We start from the raw sequence: 25,883 nt of genomic DNA, 5'->3' as shown, positions 1-25,883 counted from the left end.
TTTCACCCCACGCTATTTTTATCACAATGACTGCCAATGGTATGCTCGCTTTTCACGTTTTGCTCGCTGTTCCTCGTATTGGGGTTTTCAGATGATATTGTTGGTGTTGGATAATTAGAAGTTTCGTTGTTGTTATTTCTTGTTGTTTTGTTATTTTTACTTGTGCTTTTTTGACGATATGTGGATTATTGTGCACGTTCGGGTAAGTCAACAGTTTCTGTATCCTCGAGTCACCTGTTTCGGTCGATGTAACAAATAATCGAAAAATATCAGATTAAATAAAGTGAAGTCGGCAAAATAAAAAATACGTACAGGAAGACTTATTCAATCTCCATTAATTCGTGTATCGATATCGATCAATTGCTTCCCCTTTTTTCCGTAACACCGAGATTTGGCCATGACAGCATACGAGGAAAGTTGTGTACTGCGTCACCTGTTTCGGTCGATTGACCCCAGACCTCAATATTTCGACGGGGGTTGTTCCAAAACTTATATAAAAAATCAGGAATGACTAACAAGCCTATTGAAAAGTTCTTAAACCGGCTTTGATGTATTTTTTTGCTCATATCAGCAACAATTTAACAGTTTATACAGTCATGGAATGTCTGTATTCAGAATAACAGCAGGGTGTAAATAATATTAGCAACTATATAGACAATGGATATAATACATGATGATCTGGTTGTGAGATCTTCAAATAAAAGCAGAAATACATATAACTTAAAGAATAACAGCATCAAAGAAATAGTTGGAATTAAAGACAGCTATCTTCCACTGCCATGTGACATGGACAGCAGAAGCGATTACCTCTTCTCACAACTCTTTGCGGACAACAAAACTGTAAATGTGTCCAGTGACCACATTTCTCTACATCACACTGTGCCCATTTTGTAAATATGAGTGACACACAATTGGTCAATTCGATAGGCTGGAACCTTCCACAAACACAACACTTTTCATCATCCTCATCATCAGTTAAACTAAAATCACTGCAGTCGGAGACTGGAAGGATTTGAAGTCCAGATGGGCCTGGGTTGGGATTATCCTGCAGTTTGGACACTTTCGGTATTTTATACAGTTTTTCTGTTATTGTAGCAAATACTTTTCTCTTTTTATTTATTGTTGGATTTTTTTTCACAATTTTTGCCTGATCTGTACTTAAATTGACATTTTTGTGGTGGTCCTCATTTTTTTTGACAGTGTTTTCTTCAGTGATGGCCTTTCCACCAACAATTGTACTTAGATCTCTCCTCTGTTTAATACTGTCCACTGATTTCATTTGAATGCAGTCCATTTTCTTCACAAAAAAATCATGTTGACATGTATCTGAGCCATTGACAGTCAATTCCTGTACATCATGCAACTCTATGGGCTCTGCATTACATGGAGATGGACCTTTAGATTTATATACTGTTGCTGGTTTGAACTGGGCAGAATCTACTGCAGTGGGATTGAATGGGAAAATACCTGATTTCTGAAATGCTGACTTGAGGTTATCAGGGGACAAAGCATGAGTATATGCCTTAAATGCCAGAGAGCAGATGTTGTACCTCGTAATTCTGGACGACGGATTGTGACGCATGAACTTGTGGCATTCAGAGTTGAAAATTCGCTGGTAAGGGCCGAAACAACCAACATCCAGGGGCTGTAAAATATGGCTGGTGTGGGCTGGCAGTACAAACAATATGATGTTATGCTCTTTTGCCCAGTTTATCAAAGGCAAAGAGATGTGGGACTTGTGGCCATCATACAATACCAATATTGGTTGGTCCTTGTCTCTTCCCTGCACATATTTGAGAAAGTGGTTTTGAAGGTAACTTTCAAACACTTCTCTGTTTGACCATCCTGTGGGAGTAACTGTACCTTCAGCTCCAGGTGTTCGTCCTTCCAGCAGTTCCTCCCTCATGCGTTCCCCTTTGAATACAAAATATGGTGGTATTTGTGCTCCCAAAGCATTCCCACACCCAATAACAGTGGTAGTAGCTGTTCTAGCTGATGTTATAGCTGGTGTTGTGGTTTCCCTGCAGCCAACTACGAATGGGGGAGAATGTTCTGTTTGTAGGCCTTTCTCATCAACATTATAAATATGTTGTGGTTTGTCCATCAAACTGTGTTTATGTAGAACATTTTTGAGTTCTTTGAAATAGGTGGTCACTACCTCTTGGCTGGTTGCTTTAGCTCTAGCCAACGACAAAGCTCTTGGTTTCGAAACGTTAAGTTCTGGCCACCGTTTCATAAAACTTTCAAACCACTTCATGGAGAAGGGATGTTCTTTGTCGCGTTTGTGTAGGCAAACCGCATATTCTGACGCCATGTTCACAACTTCCATCCGAGTGTAGCCATAACCTACACTAGCCATTAACTTTAAATGGTCAACAAACATGGCTTCTTCTTCTTGGGACAGAACGGGAGAGGGTCCTGATGAAATCACTTCTGGATCAACTCTTCCCCTTACCCTCTGTCTAAGTGAAGTAGTTGGCACACCAAATTGAATGGATGCCCTACACACTGACATCTGCTGTTCCTTGACAGCTCTAAATGCATTCGTCATTGCAGTTGGGGAATACAGCCTGTATTTTAAGGATGACTTGACCGGATACTTGACAGGATATGACTGTAAATACAGAGCAGAAATGGTATTAAGACCAATCTTTTTTATTTTTGGCATTTTCAGTATCATTAAATTTGATTACAAGTTCTTTTATATAATTCACAGATCACTTAATATATTTTTTTTAATCACAAGCTGAAGTGTCCTGATTGCATAGGTCTGCTATTTTATTGTTAGAAAATATAAGTTGATGAAACTTTGCGAACGCCCCTTGTACCGCTATTTTGGATTTTAACCACGTGACAGTCACGTGACTTTGACAGCAGACGCCAAAATCTTCCCTCTACATACTCGGAACTGTCAATATCGGATTTTCTACATGTTTATGTTCATTTTATAAAACGAGCAGAAAAAGTAATAGCAAAAATGATAAAAATATCAATGGTTATAAATTCAGATCGGAATACTTACTTGTTTCGTTCTCATTTTCGAAAAAAATGCGACTAGCAGTCTGTGTTGATACTTTCTATATACACACAAAACGATGACGTCATACGTAACTTTGATAGAGCGCACGCGCGAAAAATCTGCGATCGACCGAAATAGGTTACCGACCGAAACAGGTGACTGGACGATACATTCTTTTAGTTGGTATACGGACGATACGGACCATGGACCTTACGGCCCAGACTATACTGCCCAGATAAGCGGACCATACGGCCCAGATTATCGGACTATACGGCCCAGATTTGCGGACCATACGGCCCACATGTTTCTTAACGTCATGTACATAATTCTAAAACACGAATACACTACAATACTGTGCTACCATTGTACTATGAATGTGTTAAAAATAAATACATGCTAGTATGTGTTTCGCTTTTGAAAATAAATAACACGGGAAATGAAATAGTTATTATTTCTCTCAGATTTTAAATTCATTTTAATGTTGTCATCAACTATTTATGTAAGCAGTACACATCACGCAAACATTCACTTTAATCGACAGAATATATTTTAATAAAGTTGTAAATTAATACTTATTAAATTTAAAACATGCCGCGTGGTGAAAAAAGTAATAAAAAATTATAACATAATTATTAAATTTAATACATGCCGCGTGGTGAAAACGGCAAATAAAAATTTGTAATTACACTAATGCATAGAGTGAGCATGTCTTTAATTACTAATTAAAGGTAAAGTGTGACAATCGTTATTATTGAAGACAATATAAATATCAAGTATGGACATGGTCGTACCATATTCGATGAAAAATGCCTGCGCCTCCGTGTTTATTTTGTTTAAGGAGAATTTACTCCAACTCAAGAGCGCTCACTTGTGACAAGTGCCAACGTTGGCATCATATCCGATGTGGAAACACCTCAATATCGGAAGAGTTATAGTACGAAGCGGTTCGTAATCTGCGTTTCGTATGTGAATGCGAATGAAGTACCTATGCAGTGCAAACTCATCAAGGAAAAGAAATTGCAGCGGCATCAGAGTCGTGACACACGTGCCACACAAGGGCGTTTGTGCGCGGCTTGGGACCGGTACGGGAAAAAAGAAATTAGTACGAGTGAGCTTCTCTGAAAGAGAGTGTAGACTGTATGGACCCGTGTAAATGTGTACGTGTGTTTGTTTGTTTGCTAGTGTGAACGATTGAGTGAAAATGTATATATCTGATTGTTTGATTGTATATAAAATATATTTGTTTGATTGTATGTATGTAATACAACTTTGTTCTTGTACATTTGTTTGCTCACATTTCACAAAATTGCTATAAATGTTGTTTTTTTGTTGTACATATATATGTATTTGTTTAGAAGTGTTCTATATATATGTGCCTGAAATTGTTTTTTTATTTGTTGTACATATATTAGTTTTTGTTGTGTATTTTGATGTCGATATTATATTAACAAACAATAAAGGAATTTACTAGGGTATTCATAGTTGTGTCCTTACACGATGAAATAATATAAAATATGCTTGAATGAAATACTTTAATTTTAATATGTTCTTAAATTTATTCATACAATATCTGAAGGAACACTAAAGAAATATTAATTAAGATATGGTCCGTAGGCTTTGCAAATCTGGGCCGTATGGTCCGCAAATCTGGGCCGTATTGTCCGCAAATCTGGGCCGTATATCCGATAATCCTTACACGATGAAATAATATAAAACATGCTTGAATGAACATGAAATTCTACAATTTTAATATTTTCTTTAATTTATACAATATTGAAGGAACACGAAAGAAATATTAATGAAGACATGGTCCGTATGCTTTGTAAATCTGGGCCGTAAGGTTCGCAAATCTGGGCCGTAAAGTCGGATAATCTGGGCCGTATGGTCCGAGAATCTGGGCCGTATGGTCTGGGCCGTATGGTCCATGGGCCGTATGATCCCTAATCCCTTTTAGTTCATCGCACGTGCCTGACTTAGTTTCTGGATTGTTTACATTTGTGTGGGCGGGTCTTGTCTGTAATGATGCGTTCTTGTCCTCAATAAAGACGCTGCTTACGAGAGTATATACTATTGTCTCATTGGAATATGCCCTTGATTTCGACTTTGTGCCTAAGTCTTCTTCTTTTGTTAACTTCGTATTAAATCCGACGAGTCTATTTGTCCCTAGCACGTTTCAAACCAGTCAGGAACATCTTTTACGCACCTGCCGTCAATAAATAACCTGGCTGGGTAGCGTATCTGGACATTTCTTCTGTTCGATCTGGCATCCACTGCTTCTTCTGACTTGTACAGTGCCGAACTTGCTGTAGATATTTCTTTTGGGTATTACCTATTTATCCCGAAGCCGCTGTTCTTCAGAAGATACACTTTCCTCATGATCACTTCTGTGTCATTATAGTCCCTAAACCTTGCTATTAAAGGACGCTTCTGGTCACATACATCTCTGTATGATTGCGGGGACGTTCGCCCTAATCGATGTGCCCTCTCAATTATCTTCTGTGTTTATGTTTAACTCATTTTCCATAAACGAAACACTAAGTGTTTATCTCCGAATTTGTGCGTCAACTTTTCCGTTACTCCATAAAATATTAAATTGTTTCTCATGCTCCGTGCCTCAATGTCTATTGATCTATAGCACAGTACCTTTGACATATGCTCCTGTCTCTCACACATTTGTCCCATTTTGATAATTTTGTTTTCAAGTTCGCTACAGTACTTGTTCACATTTTGGACGTCCCTCCTGCACGCGTTTTCTACATCACTTATCTTTTCAAAGTTTTTGTTTAACTGAGCGAATATACTGTTTAGTTTCTCATCAGTAGACAAGTTAGCAAAACTTTCACTGCTACTACTACTTGCCTTTTTTCTTTTCTTTGTCACGGCTTGCCATTTTCCGCCATTTTCTCAATTGTCCGAAATCACAAAGCGATTTCTAAGCGATATATCCGCACAAACGTCAAAATCCTCATCACCACTACTAACACTGATAGCAAACACAAAAAGTGACTCTGCAGCTGCTCCAGGAGAGAAACCTTATTGTATAATGTGGTTCTTTATGTGTAGCATGACAATAATTGCCTAACCAATGAGACACAATAAAGGAACTCGACACAATAATAAGTATAAAAAACACTCGTGCACGTATAACATTAATTATACACACAGTAAAACATTAAATTTCGTTTGTTCCAGAGGTTTTAAACAGCTTATTTATGGTCGACGTTTAAGAATATTTAATAGTATTGCAATAATATTAACAGGAATAGGCGTACTTTATAAAAGGCACTAAAAATTTACATATGTGTTTAATGTTCCTGAAATTGGCAGTTTCTTACCTTATTACACCTTGCAAAGACACTGGCTTTATATGAACATATTAATTTTAATCGAAAATATATAAAGTTGAAATGTGAAATAACTTAAACATAAGAGTTAGCAACTAAGTCTTAATTGAACATATGAATATGCATGTGGATATGCATAACTTGTTTTTTTAACAAGTAAGTATAATTTTGATTTAATTGTTAAACGGAGATTTTACTAGTCCGTATTCTTACATTATTTGCGTCGCACTCATTGTAGCATAACAAAGTAACACACTATCGGGGCGTCACAATTGTTATAGACAGTTTCGAATGGAAACAATACCTGGCAAAAATAAATGAACATCCACATATGAATGTAATACTATAGTTTATCATTAGCATTGACTTTTAAGCGACAGGTACTCATCCTCTCCAGGACTTTGCTTGCAGTATAAAATGTAGATATACGTTTCACATAGTTCGTAGTGCGTATTTCAGAAGATTTTATAAAAGCGAACATCAACGGATGAGCAATGTTTGACTAGATTAACTGGGTTTGCCTACTAACTTTGCAATGCCACATTTTGTCATTTTGATTTGTGCCTTACTTTCAGATTGACCTATCCAAATAAGTTTACATAAATATGAATGCGCTGAATGCGAGTTAAAACTATTTCAATGTGTATTCGTTGATATTTGTAAATGCTCTTAACATGTATTTTATATTTAATTGCATAAACGTATGAAACAGTACAAAACTACCCTAGGATAAGAGAGTCGTCGCGATGTATTTCCCGATCATAACTGCTGGAAATCAGAGTCTGTGCTTAGAGTTGCCAGAGGCAGACACACAGAGACCGAATGATGATTGTCAAGAATGTGATCAATCTAGATGGTTAGCTTTATTCATTTATTGTTTCTTCATTTGTTTCAAAAGTGTGCTTTTATATCTTAAAGAGTCATTACGAGTTCGGTCCCGACGTTAACGATCATGTGTGTTAGTTATTAGAAGATGTGCTTACCTGTGTGGAAATTTAAACATTGTTAATATCATAATTATTACTAATTTTAAATATTGTTAGTTGACATTCAAATGTAATCTTCTAATTGTTTTGATTAAATAAATATGCTATACTTGACAGGATTTAAGTGGCATATTTAAAGACTATACATGGACAATACAATAAATGTTTGCTATAGTACTTGCAAATGCCTTATGCTCTAGCTGTTTCCAATGTACGTATGAATTTGATTATACAATTATTTATTTCGGAATACAAAATGAAGCAAACAAGCATCAACAATTATTAAATATGCTATGTTCACTTCATTACGTACGCATTTATGTGGTCAAAGTAGTAATGGTTGCGTCGGTTTTGGAAATAAGTGTGAACTGCATACCGTAATTACTCTAAGTTTTCGGACACTTAATTAATTTTTTTTCGTGTCCGAAAATTTAGATACGGAAAATATAAAAAAAATACAGGTGTCGGAAAATTTAGTGACAAAAATTAAATGTCCGATTTTTTAAAATTGAATTGAAATAAAAGAAATAAATCAATGCACAATAATGTTTCTGCTTTGAAATGAATACAACTTCACAGCTTTACTAACTCTTACCTGAAATAATACAGAACAAAAAAGGAAAAAACTTGAAAGCGAGATTATACGATTTTTATATGTGTTGAATTACTATATATTGATAAAAATATGTTACAATAATACAAAATAGGCAAGAAAAGGTATACATTGAAGACGAATTTCATAAAATGCAGCAAAGACAAATTAGCGCCCCGAGCCGATTGTGACGAAGATATTTCAAACATATTTTCCAACAATAACCGAAGCATTCGTCTTTTTATTAGAATCAGAGTAAGTGTTCTTGTGTCGTATGAATAGATATCGTTGCAGGAATTTACAATGAACCATTAAATGAAATTTAGATTCACACCGTACATGCATGATTTACATGCTGGCGAATTCGACTGTACATACGTTTTCGATTTCAGAATTAAATATCTGGCTTATTTTGCATTTTCGACACATGTTCTTCTTAACCTTTATTTTAATTTATATTGAAATATATGTTTAAGAAGTTTTCTACACATTTGTTATAAATTCATAAATATTTGACAATATCGTATAATCTCGCTTTAAACATACCGCTTCAATAATATGAAAGATATCATTTAAATTATTGTTGGGTGAAGTGATTGTTTCATACCCATATACATGGTTATTTCCCCAAAGACGCAGAGTTTATGGTCCATTGCCCTAAGGCATTCGTCTCCGAGGTTTTATGACATTAATTCGTTTGTACAAATCCATGGTCGAAAATACACAAGATAAGCGAAAACAGTGCCGAAATATGGTAAAATAGCGCTGTAAACTGTCCGCAAATTCAGAGTCATTAATTATAGACGAAAACGCACTTGTCCGAGAATTAAGTCACGAAAAATAATTATTTTGGCAAAAAGGGGTGTCAGAAAACATATATTAAACACGGTATTCATATTTAATGACCATACACACAATTAACTGATTTGCCAATAGTATTATGAATGCTTAACACATGCTAGCATCTATTAAAAATGGTTTTAAGATTTGTGTAAAAGATCATGACATTGCAAATGGACGAAATATAAAAAAATGTATACCCAATTCTAAACACAAGAGAATTAAAATAAGAAGACGTGGAGAAAGTGTAAATACAATGATTTATTTTCAGCGTGAGCGTCTATTAAAAATGGTTTTAAGATTTGTGTAAAAGATCATGACAATGCAAATGGACGAAATATAAAAAACATGTATACCAAATTCTAAACACAAGAGAATTAAAATAAGAAGACGTGGAGAAAGTGTAAATACAATGATTTATTTTCAGCGTGAGCGTCTTTTTTTCACTAGAATGTTCATCCCTGTTTCATAAAGTCCATCGACATTTACGAGGCAGTTTCCAAAACAACAAAGACGTTGTAGCTACTTTTATAATTAGTTGATTTTTTAATAGTGAATATGCTTTTGAAAATTTCAGCAACCCAATCAGGGTATTTGATCTTTTTTACTTTCAGTAATTATATTGGTTGCGTACGAAGTGTAAAATAAAAATTATTCAATTAAGTTTTACAACAACTAAAGAGAATTCTACAAATACTGCGTTTTCTGTTACATGTTTCTTTAACTTAATTTTGTTTGCCAAACATTTATCTACTAGGTGCGATAAATCGTTCTATTATACTGACAGCGCCATTATAGGTAAAGATGATAATAGAGTTTTAAAGTGAGGTCTTATGATTTGCTGCCATTTCTATGAACGAAAAGTACATATGTCTATTATTAGTCATAAAACAAACGCCTATAAATATAAAATCCATGTCGACATAGAGCTTATTAGTGTAATAACTTTATTAATCAACATTTAATGCATTTATGATATATCGTATATTATATTTGTTTACCTGTAAGCAATATGCCGTTTCCGCTTAATTTCAACCATTTCAACTTGTGGCACGATGACAGGTTTAATTCCAAATGAGTAGTTTGCTCATCACGTGAAAGTGAATTCCGCTTTATATTAAATGTCAATAAATTCACATTGGACGTGATTGTAGACCATATCAAGTTTAAATCTCTCAAGTTTCTTGAAGTAATGTCAAAGTGACTGAGCTTCAGGTGAATGTCATCCTGCTCGTTGGCTACTGCCTCTCTGATTCCATCCTCAATGACTCTCTGAAACGCACAAACCCTGAGTGCCCCTAAAAACCAATCATCTGAAGCACGGCAATTATCAACGTTAGATTGATTCATCAAAGCCGACAGTTTATTCGCAGCGGAAATGTTCATTCCACACACAAATATGAAAACTTGCGATATTTCTAGATATGAATTCTTAAAGCATTTAAGATGTCTTGAAATGATGTCATCAATGGCATTTGGATTGCATGCGATATGATATGCTGCGAGGAATTCCTGTACAGTTTTGTGTATGAACGAGTTCGAATTCTCTGTCCGACTTTTCTGTTTTCTGTTTGTTAATATCCCTGCCTTAAGTGCAAACATCTTGCAACCCGTAAACTCTTCATTAGAAACAAAATAGTTAGAAAATTTTCTATCATTGAATACAATCGATGTTTCTCTTTCAAAGGAAAATAACAATTTGTAAGCTGCGCCAGCGAGCTTATTTAAGTGTACAATGTTTGGCTGTATGTAATTTGTTTTAGAAAAACAATGCACTGGTGGTGCATTAGAATCGTTAAAATAACCTTTGTTATTGTTAGCCTTTTTACACAGACTTTCGAGCAGAGTAGTGTAAAGTAAACACAATGACGATCCTTTCAAATGTTCCTCCTCCCCAATCGTGTCTACCCAGGTACAGATGACCAGCGCGTACAACATTGGTGAGGATGATAACGATTCGAGCTCACGACGCTTTATGAATAACTCAAATTCATCCACGGTGTCCTCTAGAGCCTTCGTCTGGTCAGTTATGCTGCGAAGAATATTTTTAGCAAATTTATATGGACTGCTAATCCCCTCGATCTCAAACAGACTGTCGATTTGCGAGTTCTTGATTTTTTCATCAGCCAGTTTCCATGGTCGAGTAGTTGTAAGTACCGTGCAGGTGTCCTTCGGAAATCCAGCCATTGAAGGCACAGCTAGGTTACTATCACTAGGACACACCCATTCGTCTAGACCTTCTCGTACTACGAGGCAAATTTCAGTTTTCATTATTTGCACGAACAGTTTGTATTCGTCGGCGCGTTCGTCTTCTGAAAACGTTTCATCAATTAGCTGCTTCTTTATCATCTGAGTAACATCAGTCTGTTCACTCGAATCTCTCAACGTGATGAAAAATAAAAACTTGAATTTCTGAATTGTTAGTCTATCTTCAAACGCTGGATTGTTAATGGAAGATACCAGTGAAGGCTGATTTTCGTTGCACCAATCATGGACTAACTTAACTGCAAATGTAGATTTTCCTCTACCTGGTTCTCCCTGTATGTATATACGTTGATTTGATTTATCGTTCGTGAAAAATAGGCCTTTGTAGGTCAGTACTTGTTCGTCTGTTTTCACGCGTTTGCCATCTTTTTCTATTTTGATTCGTTGTATTTTGGGCGTTGCATACATGTCTGTTATTCGCTTATCAAGACTGCCATCTAAGTTTGAAAGAGGCACATTGCAAGTCGTGTCATTATAATATTTCATCAAACGTTGGCGAAGATCTGAAATCATAGCATTGCAAGTCCTAATATAGGAACGTAAAATTCTGTACACGTTTAATGAAATAAAAAAGGACAAAATAGTATTTATACAATACCAATAAATGTACATAATTGTAACTTGTTACATGAAGAAAATGTGTTCAGGTGTTACGCAGTCACATTTGAAGTTTCGAAGTACTGCCTGTAGTAGAAAACACAAACACCTTTATTTGAACTTGTATGTATAGAATATGAGTTATTCTGCTTAAGTACACATTAGATCTATGAGCCAGAGTCTGTCACATTGAGGATAGGTAGAAGTTGAGTACATTTACTAGTTACACATGTATAGTGGCGTTGTACGTTAACCATAACTTAATATTTTTACGTACGCAACAAAACGTATCACTACTCAACAGCAAATTGGAGTTATGTGCCTTATAGTAAGACCCTGTTTTTAGTTCTAATTTGATTTAAAATAAACATAGAGATACAGGAATTGCTCCAAGCAAAACCAAATTTATTTTTTGAGAATATAATGTTTTATGTTTGCTCAAATTCTGGTCAGAATTGTTTTCATCCAAAAAGACCTCAAAAAATAACCCAGACTTCGTGTGTAATGTTTCGAATGGCTACCAAGTGTAGTTTGCCCAATAGTTTGCTGCATAGAAACAATACTTTATAAAAGTCAACATATAATAAACGGAGTACATATACTTATTTAAAAGTCGGAGTTATGGGTCTTTGTATGTGTACGTCAAACATAACCTTAATTTCACAGTGCAACGTTAATCTGACTGTTCGTAGTAACAAAACGCATTATTCGGCTTCATTGGCATAGATCTCACCTAATGTCTATAATAAATATGCATAGTTTCCAGTGAATACAAGTAATATTAGTAGATATGGAGTTGTTACATCAAACCTAAACCATAACATTTCGCCGACGACTAAGCATCAATAGTCCAGTAAAATTTGTCAAGTGTCAATAATAACGCGCTCGACTATGATTCTGCTGAATTGACCGTGATCTTAAAGTGGGTGTGCACGATTTTGATATGCATTAAATAATTTTTTTATTGATAAAAATATGTTACAATAACACAAATAGGCAAGAAGAACTATACATTATTGATAAAAATATGTTACAATAACACAAATAGGCAAGAAGAACTATACATTGAAGACGAATTTCATAAAATGCAGCAAAGACAAATAAGCGCCCCGAGCCGATTGTGACGATTAAATTTGGTACATTTTTTCCTACAATAAGTGAAGCAGTCGTCTTTTTATTAGGATCAGAATTAGTGTTCGTGTGTCGTATGAATAGATATCGTTGCAGGAAATTAAAATGATCCGTAAAACTAAATTTAGATTCACACCGTTCATGCATGATATACATACTGGCGAATTCGACTGTACAGACGTTTTTGATTTCAGAATTAAATATCTGGCTTATTTCGCATTTTCAACACATGTCATTCTTAACTTTTATTTTCATTCTTAAAGAAATATATTTATAGTAAGTGTTTTACACATTTTATATACATGTACATTCATAAATATTTGACAAAATTGTGCATACCCACTTTAAAAACAGAGAACCAACAAGGGCTGTTTGTAAAACACGCATGCCCCCCAAATGGCAAATCAGTTGTAGTGGCAGCCATTGTGTGAATACGTTAGAAACCATTTTACTGCTTCAGGTCACTGTGACCTTCACCTTTGACCTAGTGACCTGAAAATCAATAGGGGTCATCGGCCAGTCATGATCAATGTTCCTATGAAGTTTCATGATCCTAGGCCTAAGCATTCTTGAGTTATCATCCGGAAATTTTACTGTTTGGAGTTACTGTGACCTTGACCTTTGACTTAGTGACCTGCAAATCAATAGGGGTCATTTGCTAGTCATGATCAATGTACCTATGAAGTTTCATGATCCTAGGCCTAAGCGTTCTTGAGTTTTCATCCGGAAAACATTTGGTGGACGGACCGACCGACGGACCGACATGTTCAAAACAATATATCCCCTTTTCTTGGAAGGGGGGCATAATAAGTGGTAAATTGTAATACATTATTTTTATTATTAGTTCACATGCATACAGTGGTATAAAGGTTTTACACGAAAACAGTTTACTAGATTATCTTAGTTAACAGCTAAACATATTTCAACTAAACGCAGAAGAGAGTGATGGGCCCTTTTAAGTGAACTAACACAGCACACCTTGTTAAATCCAATGTTGATACCATCAGTAGATACATACATATTTATTTTAATAAGCAATTTCTAAATCACAACGCCACACTGATTTTAGATTTTTGGTTGAAACCGCTTATATAGGCTTTTTATGTAACAAAACATGGCTATGTTTGCATAAGGTCTGAATGATTTGTCCAAATTTAAATCAAAATAGAGTCAGTTTTGTGTTTTAAATGATAATTTGTACACGTATATAGGGTTTTAAGACAAACATGTGTGAAACACAAACCCGTTTACAAACCTGCGACGCCTCGTTCATAGTTTTCTGCCTCAGTTTTGTTCGCTGCCTGCAGCAAACTCACAATACCATCCTGCACATGGCGTGCGATGTGTTGTGTCCCATCCTTTATTTGTCTTTCAAGGTCTTGTTCCACATCGTGTCCCTTTATTTCAATTCGTTGTTCCCCAGCCTGCGTCGTGCTTTCAATTTGTTGTTCCCCAGCCTGCGTCATGCTTTCAATTCGTTGTTCCCCAGCCTGTGTCGTGCATTCAATTCGTTGTTCCCCAGCCTGCAACGTGCTTTCAATTCGTTGTTCCCCAGCAAGCGTCGTGCTTTGAATTTGTTGTTCCCCAGCCTGCGTCGTGCTTTGAATTTGTTGTTCCCCTGCCTGCGTCGTGCTTTGAATTCGTTGTTCCCCAGCCTGTGTCATGCTTTGAATTCGTTGTTCCCCAGCCTGCAACGTGCTTTCAATTCGTTGTTCCCCAGCCAGCGTCGTGCTTTCAATTTGTTGTTCCCCAAGCTGAGTCGTGCTTTCAATTCGTTGCTCCCCAAGCTGTGTCTTGCTGTCAATTCGTTGTTCCCCAGCCAGTATAGAAGTTTCTAATTTCTGCAAAGCTTTTTTTAGGATTCTTTCTGCCTTCTTGCCTGCTTCTTTCACACGACCAAGTGTTTGGTAGGTCTCATCTAACAGCTCACCAAGTTCTTTGAGGGACATTTTATTATTCTGCAACTACAAACACATACCAAATGTTTTCTCAAAAAAAATATTAATTATAATCAAGGATACTGTGCAGTTGTTTAAACATAATGTTTATGTTAAAGTTAGATCGTATTTTTACAGTATCATTTCTCAGTGGGCAAAACAAACATATTTTCACGATATATTGTGTATAGGCTAAGGCGGAATGAGCTTTTATGAAATGTAACGTCATAAAACGATGTCATATGATATAAAAGAAATATCGCTCAGCAATGTTATTGTAAAAAAGTGTTATAGTTTCTACATTTTGTCTCTCAAAGAAGTACGATTATTTCCACTGTACGGTGCTTTTGTTTTTACTCTAGCTTATAAAATTAAAATACACTAACTATGTGTTGTTATTATATACTTATTAAATGCTCCAAATATGTACCAAATATCATTTGACAATGACAAATAACGTGGTTTTACACACATGAAAAAAGGTACGATGGTGGGTGGGGTAATGAATTTAAGTCAAATTCAAATGTTTTCATTTCTCTTAATCAAATTGCTGTTTAAGCATGCACTTAAATATATCTCACTATTAAATGATGATTTAAAGTATGTTGTGTTTAGTTTGTATAAATATATGTTGCCCAATCCTGTAACACGATTGATTTATTTGGTATATATTTTCAAAATTAAATCTTCTTTTAATCTTGTAGCAAATATAGTTTATGATGACCTTTCAATCTGTGTTTTCATTTAATGCTGATAACATTGTTTAAGTGTATAAACTGTTCACGCACTTTTGTTTATTATAAACGGCAAATAAAATGTAAATGTAATGTACGTGTGAAAACTGAACATGACAACACCGTGTTAAAACTAAAAAACGTATTTCTTTGAAATCCCTCTTTAATATACATCATACATTGTCTATTGTTGAATTCAAATGAGATATCAATAGAACCAATGTACTTGGCACGTTTGATAAATATTAGGCAATACATGTGACTTCAAGAGTGTTCACGAGATAAATTTAGACGAAAGACGTCGAAAAACAGACAAAAGGCGACCACAAAAGCTCATGATAATTTTTGCCCATCATTGGTGTCCTCCAATCATTCACTGCCAAACATGATATAAAAACAATTCTTTCAGAATACTAATTTTTATCTGCATAATTTGAGTTATTATAAGTCTATGACCAAAATATAATTTTGAACCAATATGTGTATCTAAATATTACAAATTATTCGACTGATTACTTCCGTTTTTTAGCAATTGTTTTTGGCTACTAAAACACTATGTAACTTGCGTTACAACATTTATCAAAGTATTCGTAATAACAAACATATTGTAGTTAAAATATGTTTCTTTTGTAAATAGTACAAGATGAGTTGATTACACAAATTTGAGGTTCATGTTTACTTATGTACCATATAGTCGAAACACCGACAAAGGTGCAAATGTCTGTCTAACAAGGTCACAAAAAAGTGTATTTAACAATAATGTACATGTAGGCCATTCAGCTATGAACGTTTAATCGAAATCACTAGCGGGGTAAGAGGTCTTGATATCGCAAATTCTAGATGTTCAAAGATAAATTTGGACAGACAAGTGCATTGCTTAATGACTCCCACTTTGATCACGTTAAACATATAACAATTTCTACAATTAAAACAACAATTTTCACAGCTCCTTTCTATCGGCTTAGTTTAAGTTTGCTTATTTACAACATGTGCACTATACCTTAATTGTTGGATTGTTTCAACTTGTTAATATGTAAACTTACATCATTAAGTCTCTTATGCGCTATGGTTGCTGAGTGGTCATGTTGTAGGCACGTTGGATCAGCCAGTAGCGTGGACAGTGTCTGGAAATAGTCCTGCAGATCAGCATCTGTAACCTTGCAGTCGGATGTGTGACGTACATTTCGGCCTATCAGACGGACCTTAATAACAAGATAATATAGTAAGTGATCAAATGAAATGGTTATCAATTTAAAAAATGTAAATGTAAACTGAAAATTCAACTTAATTCAGTATTGAATTGATGCATGTTATGCAAATTAACAACATTTTATACGCCACAGCTATTTTAAAGGACTCTTAAATCATCCTAAATACATTCGTTTACTATTCAAAGAAATAGACACACTATTGTATAGGCATTAGACTCGTGCTTAAGATTAATACCATTTCGAGTGGAGATTGCTTATCAGGCGATGGAGGTGATAAACAAGAGGAAGAGAGGCAGTTCTGGAAATGTGTGCAGTTTAACATGATGCTTATCACGCCATTGAAGTCCGATTCCTTCACCGTGGGAACACTGCTATATCCTTCCGGAGGGAGGAAGCATTTGCCTATCTCCCAATAGTCGCTAGCCCACTTTTCCGCATGAGTGTTGCGCCAGGACGGCTTACTGTATCTGTGATGTAATGTTATGTTCTGTTTCACTTGATCACATACTGCGCATTGTTGAGGTTTCTGTGAGACATGGAAATGACAGTTTTTTTTACTCTTACAATATGGGGGCGTTGGACATGGTATGAGTTTTTCAATGGAGCAGTTACCACAACTGCTACCAACGGTTGCGTAAAACTTCTGTAATTCTGTATCCAGAAAGTAAGCTAGTCCTTCCTTAGTTATATTGAGTGCTAAGCACGCCTTTAACCAGTTATTGGTCTCCTTGTCGGTGAATAAGCTGATGCTTGCGGCCATCTTACTGAAAAACAAAACAAAAACAATACAATCTCCGCCGTGGTAAGGTTGTTGATGGATATATGATATTATTCCAAGTTTTCGGACGCTTTAGCATACTTTTTTCGTGATTTATGTGTAATCATACCATCGGCCTGGAATAAGCATGACCTTTCAAATGAAAACCGGAAATCATGAGAAAAAGCGTCGTTATAGTCATTTATAAACAGTAAATAAATTAAAACTTCTAAAAGTGGAAACACATGTACTGTCCAGAACCCCTTGAGGGATTTTCGTCACGTTAAAATGCTGAGGGACGATAATATGAGAATTAGGGATAAGTTAATTTAACAATATGATGAATTATGTATGTTTCACTCCATGGTTAATAAGGAAGCGCACCCATAATCATTTCCCGCGATTTCTTCGAAGATTGAAGAGCCTAGGTCAAGTTGCCGTGGCCGACTGGTTAAGGTGATAGACTTGAAAACGTTTGGGATCTTCCCGCGCAGGTTGGAATCCTGCGGGCAACGCATACTTTATGCGACGCATTTTATTTACGTTCTAACTTAATTTGATTAAATATAGCATATAAGCCATGTTTATTGTTAAATATGTTGTAATTTTTATGCACATTCGTCATTTTTTTTCAAATTGAAACAATGTAATGGCTAAATTTGGTGATTTTCTGCGGAAATACGAATCATGCATGCTGCATTTTTATCTTTATTTCAAAAAGTAAACGGTAAATCTGTCCATTTCTTTGTATGTTTGCTGTATATAGTGTATCTTTAAAAACTATGTTCAAAATATTACCTCAATGATACTATTTTGAATTTTATGAAAGTTTGTTTTTAACCAACCCAATTTCTACTTGGCTGAAACCATTTACATTTCACGGCGCTCTTCCGTAGATAACAAGTTATTAAAAAATAAATGTCTGTAAAAAAATACTTATTTCATCTTGTTTAAACTATAAACTTTAAAAACCTTAACTGCATCTGTTCACACCAACTGCATGCCCATATTTGGAAATCTGGATGAATTATGGAACTTGAATATACCCTAGGAAGCCGTTTCTTAAAAATACTTACGTCCAAAATACTTGCGTAAGTGTCAATCTTAAACGTAGGCGCGTTATTTTAGAAATGTAATTTATGTGGCATGTATGTTAATGTAATGAAACTAAAAAGTGTATATTTGGTGATGAGTGGCATAATCACGCCTACAAAGAATGTTATTTGTTTGGAAACGTAGATCTAATAAAGAAATCATTTATAGCATGACAGCTTTTCAGAAGCATCAATAAACGTGACGTCATATATATATATATATATATATATATATATATAGTTTCTTCGATTTTTTGTTATCAATGAAAGTGACGTCATTTGCAAAATATTATGAATGCAAACTACGTCATGTTAGTAACGATTAAATGACGTCACTTAATAGTGAGCTTCGTAATAAGAAGGGTGGAATTTTGAAAAAATAAACTTCAAGTCTAATTGTTTGAACCAAATCAATCAGAATCGTATAAGAATCGAAATAATATTTTTCTATGATGATTTGTTAACGACACTTCGCACTCGTGATTTAATGCTTACGCATCTATACTCCTAACTGTAGGTTATTCGACAGCAAACTATGATAGAAAAAAATATTTATTTAATATATTTACTGTCGGTTTCCAAATGTTTAAAAATAGATAATAGGGTTCCCGTGATATCGCATATATATATATATATATATATATATATATATATATATATAAATATATATATATATATATATATATATATATATATATATATATATATATATATATATATATATATATATATATATATATATATATATATATATATCTGACACGAGTTGTCATATCATACCATATGTTGTTAAACGAGTTTAGGAATTGTGTTAGCAAGCGAGCCTTTGGCGAGCTTACTAACGAATTTCCTGGACGAGTTTAATAAAAAATGGTATGATATGACAACAGGTGTCAGATCGTTTTTATCACATGCTTTTAATGAGCAAATTAAATAAATATTTTACACAAACATAATGATAAACCCCGTATGTTGTTTACATTTCGTGACGTACACATGTGTAAGATAAAAATATATGTAATGGTTATATTACATGGGAAACAGGGTATGGCATGTGATAAATATCACGGTCCCAACATCCTTCTTCGTCCGTACATAGAAATTACTCTGGTGCATCTATATGCTGATACATTCATATACTTTTAATGAAACCGCACCGATCACTATCAGGAACTACATTTTAAACTAAGAAAACATATCCGGTCACATATTTTTATTCATCTTTAACTATCAATTACTAAAAAGATAACCAGTAATTGTAATTGTAAATAGAAAAGTAAATCCTTAGCCATAAATGAATGCGATACAATAGTATCAATTCAGCTAAAAATACATTGAATGTACACGACTAGTTATTTGCTGTCATGTCGTTTATCGAATGACCGTGTGCAAAGTAGTTTCAATTGTAGCGTGTGCGAAAACCGGATTTCGCCTGACGTCACCTCAAGAACCCTCGTGAAGAGAAGCATCTTAATTAAAAGCGAAAGCAGTAGATAGCGTTTACTATTTACAAACGATACAAAGTACAGCGTACTTGTCTTCAAACAATAACTTTAGGAAGTTTTATCACAGACATACTCATAGAAAGGAAAATATATACATTTACTGAATATATATTTAATTAAAATTGAAAATTAATTCTGATAAATATGTTCGTTAAATGAATGTGTTTGTGCTCATTGAAGATGCTTTTCTAAACATGTTCATTGAGGCATTTAACAATAAAATACACCCTTACCCTAGCATTATTGAAGCTCTGTGGGTTTTTTTTGCAAAAAGGTGATTTTAAAAGTCATGTGTAAAACTAGATTGATTAACCAACAAGAATGACCACTTTTGATCCGAGAAAAAATGAAACTGGTGACTATGGTTTTACCGTGATTCACGTTTGGTTAGATATTGTCATGGTAAACATTCTGACCAATTGGTATCAATATTTTGCCAATAGTGTGTGACTTCTTCAGGGATAGCAAGAATGCCATTTACAATAACAAGGTTGCTCGCAGATTTGAACAAGTGAACCTGTTTTTGGACTTCAACATTGCCCATAATATTGTCGAAATAATCATGCTGACTCAGTTTCATCATGATTGAGCATAAATTTTGCCTTCTCGAGTTGAAACTGTTTTTGTAGGACTTGCCTATATGATCCTGTACTTGGACGAACGTGACCCAGATATGAAAGCAGCCTAAAACACGTCAAGATAAACAGATGGACCTCGTTTCATCAAAATACATGTGGCCTCTTTAGTGATAAAAGTTATAAACATGAAAAATGGATGATCGATAAGCATTGACATATTACGAAAAAGCTATGTTAAAAATTGATCATCAAGTGGCATGTATGCACGATTATTCCACTACCTTCGTCATCATTCCATCTTCGATAGAGTTTGTGATAAATGTTTGGACCTGTGGAATACTTTGAACCTGTAGCTGGATATATGCTTCAACTCATGGACTACCTCTTTTATGAACAAATGTGTTTACGGGTTTAAATTTTAGATTTCTTATCTGTTTTGTGAATTACGATCATCCATTTTTCATGTTTATGACAGAGAAGCAGCCGAGAATGAACAGAGAGGCAGAATTTTGACAGAGAGGCCACCGATATGCATCTACACCGTGTCAATGCTCAACATGTTTATAATCAAGACAATACGTTGACTTGGGCCTTTAAAACGGGAGATTGTTCCTGTGAAAGTCACTCTGTCTCACAATACTGGTGGCTTGTGGAAAAATAAGTATAACATCTTTTCTAAACCGATTTTTGCTCTAGAAAAAGTGATAAGTGTTGATTACATTTGACTCTTGACCGTAAACTGTAACCTCGGAAATAGGGGCATATTTTTGCAAGTTTAACAATTTCTCATCAAGGTTGTTACTTAAGCTAAGTTATTTGAAGATACATTCATGCAAGAGCGCTGTCAGAGTATGCCTTATTTTCCGAACGCCATTTATAAATCTTTATCCTAAACGGATTTACAAACATGCCCAATTTTCATCTGCTCATTAAAATCGAATTAACATTTTAGTACTTTTCTCTAAAAAGTTAAAATTGATTATGAAACCGGAAACGGACATCTGTTTTTATTAAGCCTTGTTCAGAGTAAGCTGTCAGCAACAAAATCAGTGTCTTCACTTGACCTGTACTGTCACTGAGATCTACTTAGCCTCGCTTTGTGTGCCACAGGAAGTTATGAGTCACTTAAAGGCCCACCATTTGATAGCATATACAATTTATACTTGTTCTTTTTGTTTGATGAAACAATTATTAGAAAATTATTTTTTATACTGAGAATTGCTAAATGCATATCGTATAATGATACTGCAATACGCAAATGAATCCTGAATCTGGCATAGCAACTTAAACGCTGCTATAATTTGGAAGAAACTTAATTTGTAAGCCAGATTTATAATGAAATTGACTCCTTATATCGAGATAGAACAATAATTGAAATATAATCCTTACAATTTGTATGCAGTGATGGGCAAGTACTTTTGTCATGACGGTGTGTGTGCGTGTGTTTGTGTTCGGGGGACATCTATGAAGCATGCGGCTAGAATATAAATGTCGGTCAACTAAAAGTACTTTGCATAGCTTCTTGTGTATATTGTTTCAAATTGTGTTACAATAACAAGTGCACACATTGAATTTACTAAAAACAAACTTCTTTACCAACCATAGGGCTTTCTAAGGGCGAAAATACATATTCATGTACATAATGACAATGGTGGTATTGTTCTTGTGTTTCCGACATCACTATCAACACACCAGCTGTATATAATTTTCCTTGTTAAGAGGAATCCGCACACATCTCAAGTACTGGTTTAAGTGTGATGGCATGACTTGGTATTAAAAACGTCCTTCTTTAGTATGTAGAGGGTGATTATTAAATTATTACAATTTTAATGTGACCATTATAAATAGTCAACATATTTTTTTTAGATTTTACAAAGTGTTTGTGTTAACCTACAAAACACTGTTGTGTAAACTTCACACACTGCTTAATGAAGTACTCCTTTTAATGCTAATGAACGGTATACAGTTTGATGAAAATACTAAAATACTTAAATCTAAAAAAAAAACATGTCAGTAAGCAATTAAAATTTTGGAAAAATCAAACATTACGTACACAATTACTATATATTATTAATGTTTAATATATTTTAACAAATCAAAGATGTCCACAATGTTATAGTAGCTCATGTGTTTATTAAAGTAGGCATAAATATCGAGAAGCAAACGTCAATACATTAACGTAAGAACACAACAGCCATAACAATGAAGAATCGATAATATCAGACAATGATATCAGACCAGGAAGAAATTAATGTATTATCCAATCAAAACGCAGCATTTGCCACGAATGAAAAGCGTGGCTGTATTGCACACGTGCTTAACTAAGACATGTCGTCATGGAAGCATTTTACAAAGCGTATAGGTTTGTTCGGTATGATATTACATATTCGTGTATTCCGTATCAACACTTTGTAAAATTTGAAAAAAAAAATCAATTAACAAGATAATATGGTTTAATTAACCATATTTGTACACATACATTTGATGGAGGACGCTTATAACAAACCAATCAAAAGGTCTCGCGAACATGTGCATGACCGCATGTCGCAATAAAACATGTCTTTGCAACGAGATCCATTAGAGCCCAAGTTTAATTCATTCACCCAACTAATCGAAACCGAGCCTGATGCGCGCACAACGTATATATAACATGCGTTTAGAAATGTTAAATGGGGGTAATCCAGGTTCCATGATGCGCTATACACGTCATGTAGGGAAAATTGAATATATTTGTGTTTATAAAATTAATTTGTTAGCACTAATACTAGTAGAAGTAGAAGTATTAGTAAAAGTAATAGAAGTTGGACGAGTTGCAGTAGTTGTAGTATTAGTAGTAGTAGTAGTGTAAGTAGTAGTAGTATTGGTAGTAGTAGTGTTAGTAGTAGTAGTAGTGGTAGTAGTAGAAGTAGTAGCATTAGTAGTAGTAGCAGTAGTAGTAGTAGTAGTAGTAGTAGTAGTAGTAGTAGAAGTAGTAGTAGTAGTAGTAGTAGTAGTAGTAGTAGTAGTAGTAGTAGAAGTAGTAGTAGTAGTAGAAGTATTATTAGTAGGTAGTAGTAGAAGTAGTAGTAGAAGTAGTAGTAAGAAGTAGTAGTAGTAGTAGTAGTAGTAGTAGTAGTAGTAGTAGAAGAAGAAGTAGTAGTAGAAGTACTAGTAGCAGTAGTAGTAGTAGTAGTAGTAGTAGTAGTAGTAGTAGTAGTAGTAGTAGTAGTAGTAGTAGTAGTAGTAGTGGTAGTAGTAGTAGTAGTAGTAGTAGTAGAAGTAGTTGTAGTAGTAGACGTATTATTAGTAGGTAGTAGTAGTAGTAGTAGTAGAAGTAGTAGTAAATCGTAGTAGCAGTAGTAGTAGTAGTAGTAGAAGAAGAAGTAGTAGTAGAAGTAGTAGTAGTAGTAGTAGTAGTAGTAGTAGTAGTAGTAGTAGTAGTAGTAGTAGTAGTAGTAGTAGTAGTAGTAGTAGTAGTAGTAGTAGTAGTAGTACTAGTAATAGTAGTACTAGTAGTAGTAGTACTAGTAGTAGTAGTAGTAGTAGTAGTAGTAGTAGTAGTAGTAGTAGTAGTAGTAGTAGTAGTAGTAGTAGTAGTAGTAGTAGTAGTAGTAATAGTCGTAGTAGAAGTATTCTTAAACAGCAGCAGTAGAAGTAGTAGCAGTAGTAGTAGCAGTAGCAGAAGAAGTAGTATTAGTAGTAGTAGTAGTAGTAGTCATAGTAGTAGTAGTAGTAGTAGACGTTGTAGTACAAGTAGAAATAGAAGCAGTAAAAGAAGTGGTAGAAGTAGATGTAGTATTGGTAGTAGCAGTAGCAGGGGTAGCGGTAGCATAAGTAGAAGTAGCAGTATTAGAAGTAGTAGTAGCAGCAGTAGAAGTAATATTAGGAAAAGAGTAGTAGTAGTAGTAGTAGTAGTAGTAGTAGTAGTAGTAGTAGTAGTAGTAGTAGTAGTAGTAGTAGTAGTAGAAGTAGTAGTAGTAGTAGTAGTAGGTAGTAGTAGTAGTAGTAGTAGTTAGTAGTAGTAGTAGTAGTAGTAGTAGTAGTAGTAGTAGTAGCAGTAGTAGTAGTTGTAGTAGTAGCAGTAGTAGCAGTAGTAGTAGTAGTAGTAGTAGTAGTAGTAGAAGTAGTAGTAGAAGTAGTAGTTGTAGTAGTGGTGGTAGTAGTAGTAGTGGTAGTAGTACTAGAAGTAGGTAGTAGTAGTAGTAGTAGTAGTAGTAGTAGTTGTAGTAAATATTCATCATTTAAAAGGGGTGTTAAGATAAACGAGTTTCTTTATAGTAGCTCATGTGTTAATTGAATATAATAATACCGTATGTATACAGCGCCGTTTTCATACAGTATTGTGCGTTCAATGGCGCTTTACAATAAAAGAACAATAGGGGGTTTTGGGGATTCCGATAATGACGTCAATATAGTCAATATTTAAAACAAATATGCAAATAAATGTGATCCACTTAGATTCATGCTTTGCTCGAAACCAAAATAAGCTAATACGAACAATGTTTTCTAAGAAATAATTAAAACTGACATTGACTATCCTATATGCAATAAGCGTTTCTTTGTACAAAAGTGGTAAAATAGTTTGACACGACTATTGAATCACCGGATACATCTGCAGGAAGCAAACTCTCACAACATTTGTTTTTCATTTACACAAGTATTTACGATATGTGATTGTCTCAAACAAAGTAATTTCATTAATTTTCTTGATATGGATTTCTTACCGTCTGATTTAACTTCAACAACGATGACATATCCCTTATAATGTATACTACTACATTTAGTATGCTGAATAAACATTTTTGTAAACGACATAATTCATTTACAAAAAAATGTTTCATTTAAAAAAAAATAATTTTAAATAATTTAAACAAACTCACATAAAGTTTCACACTCCTGCACCACCGACGAATCTTCGACCGCAATTATACGCACTCACGTCTGTGTAATATTTTCGAATTGACTTAATGTTAACAGAAGGAAGAAATGTTGAACTGTATAAAGCACATGACAACAGAGGCCTGTTGGTCCACGGTCGCCCAAATCATTTTGGCCAATCAGAACACTGATCTTGAATCAGGGGAGAGGATAGGCTATAGTAAGTGGTGGTGAGCTCCCTTTCTGGGGAAACACTCTTTTCCATTTTCCTGATTCCATTGGCTGTTTCGATTGGCTGTTTCGGCTATGGAAAAAAGTTCGGTTATAGAACATTTAGTTTAAGAAAAACGTCGGAGGACTAAAAGATAAAAAGTAAATAGTAATAACATAAATTTCATTCTTAAATACGAATGAAATTATATGTACTGGTACTAGT

The 25,883-nt window shown here is 34.6% G+C and overlaps 1 protein-coding gene across 1 annotated transcript in view; it reads right to left on the bottom strand.

The window, feature by feature from the left end:
• LOC127835825 (uncharacterized) overlaps positions 1–25,585 on the bottom strand; it is a 32,091-nt gene extending 6,506 nt beyond the window's left edge. Inside the window, exons 1-7 of the mRNA XM_052362256.1 lie at positions 25,450–25,585; positions 16,892–17,420; positions 16,489–16,647; positions 14,030–14,738; positions 9,919–11,549; positions 2,506–2,614; positions 1,864–2,031 (exon numbers count right to left, since the gene is read on the bottom strand). Of these exons, the coding sequence (XP_052218216.1) occupies positions 1,864–2,031; positions 2,506–2,614; positions 9,919–11,549; positions 14,030–14,738; positions 16,489–16,647; positions 16,892–17,416 (3,301 nt within the window). The 5' untranslated portion in view covers positions 17,417–17,420; positions 25,450–25,585. The remainder of the gene's footprint in view (positions 1–1,863; positions 2,032–2,505; positions 2,615–9,918; positions 11,550–14,029; positions 14,739–16,488; positions 16,648–16,891; positions 17,421–25,449) is intronic.
• Between the last annotated feature and the right edge of the window lie 298 nt (positions 25,586–25,883).

Source organism: Dreissena polymorpha, chromosome 6 (genome assembly GCF_020536995.1).
Source record: "Dreissena polymorpha isolate Duluth1 chromosome 6, UMN_Dpol_1.0, whole genome shotgun sequence".
NCBI lineage: Eukaryota > Metazoa > Mollusca > Bivalvia > Myida > Dreissenidae > Dreissena > Dreissena polymorpha.
Note: the sequence above shows the minus strand (reverse complement) of the source record. Positions and strands in the feature narration are given on the sequence as shown.